The sequence below is a fragment of the Fukomys damarensis genome, unplaced genomic scaffold (genome assembly GCF_012274545.1).
Source record: "Fukomys damarensis isolate Sample0158 unplaced genomic scaffold, DMR_v1.0_HiC HiC_scaffold_31, whole genome shotgun sequence".
In the NCBI taxonomy this organism is placed as follows: Eukaryota; Metazoa; Chordata; class Mammalia; order Rodentia; family Bathyergidae; genus Fukomys; species Fukomys damarensis.
In genome coordinates, this window is record NW_022900943.1 from 1,875,220 (window position 1) to 1,882,470 (window position 7,251).

Sequence of the window (7,251 nt, forward strand, 5' to 3'; positions counted from 1 at the left end):
ACAGTTTCTGAGATGTAATTTTTAAAATGCACATCTAAAATAGGGATTAGAAATCTGCATTATTTCCTAGTAATTTATAGTCTCAATAAAAAATTTGAGAACTGCTGTTAGGGAATAGAGATCCACATTTAGCTTTGAGGTACCTTTATGAAGCAGGTACATTACTGCTTTAAAATGAGTTAACTATCTTAAAAAATAACTGGTAGGGAAGGTCAAATTCACTAATAAAGTGTGGGAGGTGTTTAATTACTGAGACTCAAAAGATTAAGCTGGACGCAGGGATGCAGTCTAATCCCATCTACTGCAGGGGCTGTGGCAGGAGGACTGCAGGTTTGAGACCAGCCTGGGCAACTTCCAAGATTCTCTCCTAAAGTTTAAAAAGGGTTGGGAGTGTTGCTCTGTGGTAATGGTGTGATTGGGTTTGATGCGGAATACTGGAGAAGGAAATTAATTGATGAACATTGCATGTATAAAAATCAGTTTGACCTGTGATAGCCTGAATGTCTTGATGCTTTTTTTTCTTTCCTGCACAGAACCATAAACAGTCTCAAGTCTGTCACTCCTTTACAACCACTGATTGCAGTTTGTTACCTTCTACCTCTTCTCTAGTTAGTATCTCCTGCACAGTTGCTTCTTAACCATAAGGAACTGCTTTGATGGCACTTCCTTGCTTAGAAACCCATTAATGGCTTATTGCCAATCTGGAAGAGTTCAAATATAAAGGCATATAAAATCTCTTCTGTTGGTTTCCTCTTTATTTCCCCCCTTCTACTGTGATGTCCCAGTTTTTACTGATTTTGGGTGGGGGTTGAGACAGGGTCTCGCTTTTGTAGTTCACGCTGGCCCTGAACTCACTATGTACCCCAGGCTGGCCTTGAACTCCTGCCTCTGCCTCCTGAGTGCTGGGATTACAGTCATGCACCACCACTCACCACCTCTGAAATGTTTAGTTGACTACAGGTCTTTAGAAATTAACTCACAATTCTTAAGTTTGAGTACCTTATTTTCCCCTTCAAGTTTGTCATAAGTATATAACTAAGGCTCAGAAAAAAAATTGCATTTCTACCTTGAAATCTTAATTTGACATTTTCCATATTCATGTGCCTATTCCCTGAAATTTAGTTTTTCTTTTACTCATTTTGTATTTCATTAATTGCTTTCATTTTTTTCATGGTTTTATCTGATCTCGTTATACTTCTTTATTTGCAGTACTGGGGTTGAACCCAGGGAACGCTGAGCTGTATCTTCAGACCCCCCCACCCCGCCTTTTTCTGACAGGCCCTCACTACGTAGCCCAGGCTGGCCTTGAACTACTTAGCCTCCTGGGTACTGGAATTATAGGCATGCGCCACCATGTCTGGCTCCCACCTTTTGTTTTGAGGCAAGTTTTCACTAAATTGCCCATCATGGCCTTGAACTTGCGATCCTACTTTAGCCTCCTGAGTAGCTGGGATTATAGGTATGCTCCATGTTAAAAAAAAAAAAAAAAAAAATCAGTAAAAAAATGGGGCATCACAGTGGAAGAAGGGGAAATAGAGGAAATCAACAGAAGAGGTTTTATATGCCTTCGTTACACCAGCTACGTACACACATACATAAGCAGGTGTGTGTAGAGTGTGTATATGCATCCACACACATACATATACCCCAATACCACGTGTCATTAGTAAATATTTAGGTATCAGAATTTTGTTTCCTCCTACACAATGGTAGAGGGCTTATGGCTGTAGATGTTTTCTCATTCATGTCAGATTACCCTGTTTTGTTCACTGTAAGATTTAAAGGTATATATGCTGACTTCTGCATCAAGTAGATAACACCAGTATGTCCTAATTATTATATTGTTATTTTTGTGATGCGGGGGATTAAACCCAGGAGGGCCTCAAAAAGGCTGAACACATACTCTACCAATGAGCTACACCTTTACCCCTATTTTATTTTATTTTTTGGTTTTTTGAGACAGAGTCTCACTATGTAGTTGAGACTGACCTGGAACTCACTATGTAGCCCAGGCTGGTCTCGAACTCACAGTGATCCTCCTGCCTCAGTCTCCCGAGTGCTGGGATTACAGGCGTATGCCACCACGCCCGGCACCCCTATTTTAAATGTTCAAGGGGGATAAACAGTAATGCTGCTGAATATGAAAAATGTTACCAAGTAGAATAAGGAATAATCAGGTAGAATAAGGAATAATTGAAGTTACAAAAAAAATATCTGGGGATAATTTAATTGAAAACAGACATATTGACAAGTATCTTGAAACCTTTTTTTTGCCATTATGTTTCTTGGCCATAAACTATGAAGTCAGTACGTTATCTTAAGGAAAAACAGGGATTCTTTAGACCCTTATTAAGGTAAAGCAAACTCTAGCTAAGGATGTAGCTCAATGGTATAGCACTTACTTGGTATGTTCAAGGCCCTGATGGGTTTAAAATCCTCAGTATCAAAAAACAAATCACAAAACTGCATCTTTTCCCTGAGTATACTAAACATGTTAAGGACAGAAGTATTAAAATTCTCTTGCATAAAGTTCAGATAGTTTTAAAGATCACCTTTTTCCTTATGCACTGTGAATTGGCACCCTAAGTTTAAAATAGTTGCAAGTGCTGTACAAGACTGTAGTCTCTTGAATATTGTCTCATATTGTCTTGAATATTCAATATTTTACCATATGTCTCTGGAATTTCCTACATCAGAAACCATAAAATGATCAAAGGTTTAACAACTGATCAAAATAAACTTGAGAGGTTCAGTGGTTCAGGTAAAAGTATTTGTTATTGCCATCTGAACTAGTAGATTTGCCACAGGTAGCATTTATAAAATTATATCTATGCTATCAGTTTTTATCTGAATCTTTCTGCCAGTGGCCCTACTAAATGATTTTTATGCTTTACATCTTAATAGCTTGCTCTTAAAGACCCTGTTATGACATCTGATGTCAGCAAGGATTTTTTTTTTTCTTTTTTGGTTTTTTGAGACTGGGTCTCACTATGTAGTTGAGACTGACCTGGAACTCACTATGCAGCCCAGGCTGGTCTCAAACTCACAGCGATCCTCTTGCCTCAGCCTCCTGAGTGCTGGGATTACAGGCATGGACCACCACGCCTGGCTTGAGAGGATTTAATAAATGTCAAAGCCTCGGAAACTCTACTTACCACTATATTTAATACTGCCTCATCTGTAAAACAAGTTCATCAGAGGTCTCGGCTCTAAGATACTTAAGATTCACTCAAACCACCATTTAAAACAGCTATTACTAGAACTGGAATGGTACATTTTAGGTTTATTTCCTAATTTCAGTAATACCACATTGGCAATAACAAATTAGCTACCTCAGAATTGTTCCCTAGAGTAGGTAATCTAAAATAATTTGTTCACTGTTATCTAATTTCCAGATAATATGCATGGGAACTAACCCTAAGTGAGCAAACACTGTTCCTTCACTCATTTAACTTCCTAGATTAACTTCTTCAATGTGAGATTGGAATTATATGAGGGAATAATCTGCATTTAAAAACCAGTATTTTTAAAGGTGTAGGGAAAGTGGGAAGGGTAGGGGAAAGGTAATAAAGGAAAAGAGAAAGATATGAGAAAATGAAAAAATGGAAATAAAATGTTTGTAAATGGGGACGGGAGGAGGGGGTGAAGGAAGGGCAGGGACAAGGGGAAAAAATGAGAACCAAGACCTGTCATGTAAAGGTGTAAGATCCCAATGATGAATGTAACTGTACTGTATACCTAAAATGTACCAATAAACTCAATAAAAAAAAACAAACAGTATTTTTATGGTTAACTTTTCTGACAGTCAAAGGTGTTGTGGGGTGTAGTGATTAGGCAAGGGGAAGAGTTTAGCCAGATACCCTTGATTTATCTATTACAACAGATAAAAGTAAGGGTAAAGATAAATGCACACTAAGGACTTAATACTTAGGTATATTTAAGTTTTGTTTTTTTGGTTTTTTTTTTTGAGACAGGATCTCACTCTGTAGCCCAGGGTGGCCTTGTACTTGCCTTAGCCTCCCCCAAGTGCTGGGATTAAAGAATATACTACTACTAACTAATGCCTGGCACCTAAAAGGGCTCAAATACATATTCAGGTAGGCCCAGGCATGCTGGTGCATGCCTGTAATCCCAGGATTGCTGCAAGTTTGAGGCTAGCCTGGGCTACTGACCAAAATGAGTTCAAGGCCAGCCTGAACTACAGTGTGACCCTGCCTCAAAAACAAAAATAATTTAACCTACACTTTACATGAAGTAATTTGGGGGAGGAATGGTTCACTAGGTGGTAATAGCTAACTACAGATTATATGCTAGGCTAGGCACCATTTCGAATGCTTTCTAGTGGCATTTTTATTCACATTTCACAAGTGAGGAAACAAGCTTGGTAGCTTGCCCAAGTTCACAGAGGTAGTAGCAAGTGAAAAGACTGTGATACTACCTCAGCTCATAGGGTCTAGGTCAAGTCCATATTTAACTATTGTGCTACAGCTGCTATCAAACCTCAGTAAAACGATGGAGCTAAACTCAAAATGAGGTTGGCCAATTAATATTTGTGGGCAGTAAGAATCTTTGGAGTCACATTAAGTGCCTTCAAATTATTTCAAATAAGACCATATTTTAAATTGCTATCAGTAAATATTTATTAATGATTGAAGCCAAGAATTTTGTGAATGCATTTTAATACCTTGTTGATAAAATAGTAACATTCCATCTTTGCAGTCTAATAATACAGGAAGATACTGGTAAAGGCTTTGATGTGCATATCTATTATAACCAGGCAGTCATAACACACACAAACCACCTACTTTAGTGTTACACCACACCAACTTTTCAGAAAAGCCATCCTGAAGCTCTACTGGATAGCTGAGGAAGTAGTGCCCAATATTTGAGGAAGAGGAAGAAAGAAACTGAAGTAGTAAGCAGCACACATCTCGAAGCCCACTTCTAAGCACACGACATCATGAATATTACAAAAGGATGCAAAAAAAAATCAGCACTTTCATAAAGAGCATTTGGCTACATTCAACGCATGAGGAGACTATGCTTGGGGCCATCCACTCTCTCCAGCTTCTCGAAGTGTTTCCTGGCATTGCGAATGTTGATCAGAGTAGCTGCAGAGGGGATGGATGGATCCGACATAACCACCATCACATACGTGTTTGATGTGAAGATGTCGATGAAAGCAGCGAAGTTAGAATTCCTAACTTCCATGCTCTGGAAAGAAGCGGCCAATTTACTGCAGCTCAACTTGAACTGCTTAATGATGTTGCTGATCTTTTCAAAGCGGTGGACGTCACGCTGCTCTTTGCACTGGTAATGAGAGATCACCAAGAACGTAGCTCTCTCAAACAGCAGAACTTCGTCAGCCTCGATAATCTGAGCAAAGTTCCTTAGGTTCATCTCCAGCTGCTGAACGTTGGGGATCAGCTGATAGACTATACTAGACCAGGCCTTGTAGAGCGTCTCGTCCCAGATGGATGTTCGGAAACAGGCGCACTCCAGGGGGCGAGACAATCGCCTCAGGTCTTCCTCTCGCTCTTTGAAAATCAGGTCACGCTGGTCCTCCTGAACCAGATCCATTTTGTGCACCAGGCAGAAGATTTTGGCGTCAGGTGAGTTCTGGAGGATGGCCTCCAGACAGGACTGGTAGTAATGCATGTCCTTTTCCAGTTCGCGGCTCTCGACATCGAACACGTAAATCAAAACCTCGACGTTACGGAAGATGTTGTCTCGCTGGCTGGTGAAGTAATTTTCCATAAAGGTGTCCTGACCGCCGCAGTCCCACAGGTTCAGCACCAGATTCCCCAGGAAGCGGACGTGGGAGTGCTCCACGTCGATGGTGGCACCCAGACGCCTGGTGTCGCGAGCAATGTAGTTTGCAAAGATAATCGACCTCATGCTGGTCTTCCCCGACCCGCTCTTCCCCATCAACAGCACCTTTTTCTTCATGGCTGTATTTGGCATCACCCGCCGGGCCGCCGCGGACTGGGCCTGAGGCGCGGCCTAACTGCAGCACCAAGGGAGGAGCGCGGAGGGCTCTGCAGGCCGGGCCACGGTCCGCGCGGTTGGGCAGGCCAAGAGCGCGAGCTCGGGGCCGGAGAGGCCGCGGCGGAGAAGCTTTCCCTCAGAAGAGAGCGCCTGGGACGGCCGGATGCAGCCGCTCTTAAGAAGCGCAAGCTCCGCAAGGAGGCAGGCCGCTACGTCTCTGCCGCCACCCACTACCGTGGTGATCTCGCGAGAACTCTGCGGTCTCGCCACCGCCCACTTCCGGCGACAATCTCGCGAGAACTCAGCTCGGCTGTCAATATTTTCAACTCTCTGAGACGCGACTACTTTAAAGGAAACTTAGTAGGGGCGACACGAGAGATGAAATGGAAGGGAAACCAAGAATTCGGGTGTTTTTTTTCTATTTAATGTGAGCGTACTGTTGCAAGGTGATACGTGTGTGGTTGTCGGGAGAATGCTGCCCTCTCGTGGCCAGAAGCCCACAACACCACTACTGCGGCCCGCCTCGCCTGAGTAAGGTGGGTCTGGCCTGTGAAGTGGAGGGAAGGCTTAGCTTCTTGGCGCTTGTAGGGAGGGCAAGTGGAAACTGTTCAGACGAAGGAAGAGGCCCGAGAGGCCAGATGACATCCCTCCTCCCAATCTGATTTTCTCCTAACCTCAAACTTGAGGATTTTTAATCAGAATTCCAGAGTAGCCGGGTGCGGTGGTGCAGGCTGTACTTTCAGCACTCTGGGAAGCTGAGGTAGGAAGATCACAATTTCTAGTGAGAACTTGTCCCAAAATAAAACAACAAAAACAACAAAATCCCCGATACCTTGAAACAAGCAAACAAAAACCACCCCAAAGCTTGAGGAAGTTGTAATGTGGAACACAATGCATTAGCTCCATCCTCACAGTCACCTTGACTATATTCAAGTGAGGAAATCAAAGATTAGTCACATTAATACTAACTTCAGAGTTGACTGCCCCTCTCCCCCATATGATTCTGTTCTTGGTCTTCAGGTAGGTAAATGAATCGTTGTCATTCATTTTATCATTCAGAATAAATCAGCACTATCAGGATATCGAAGCCGCCTATTTTCCATGCTGTTTTAAAGCCCTCTTCGGGTTCTATTCTATACTGTATCAATGCAGATACTCTGTTCCATTCATTCAGAATGTATTTTAGTGCTTAATATGTGTAGGGCATTGAGCTATTTTTTTTTCATCGTTAGTACATTTTAGGTATACAGTACAGTTACATTC

At 42.1% G+C, this 7,251-nt stretch overlaps 1 protein-coding gene across 1 annotated transcript; it reads right to left on the reverse strand.

Annotated features, from left to right (window-relative positions):
* Window positions 1–4,662: 4,662 nt before the first annotated feature.
* Rraga (Ras related GTP binding A) lies at window positions 4,663–6,233 on the reverse strand. Its single transcript, XM_010630918.1, has one exon. The coding sequence runs from the start codon at window positions 5,962–5,964 to the stop codon at window positions 5,023–5,025; it is 942 nt and encodes a 313-aa protein (XP_010629220.1). The 5' UTR covers window positions 5,965–6,233; the 3' UTR covers window positions 4,663–5,022.
* Window positions 6,234–7,251: the final 1,018 nt, after the last annotated feature.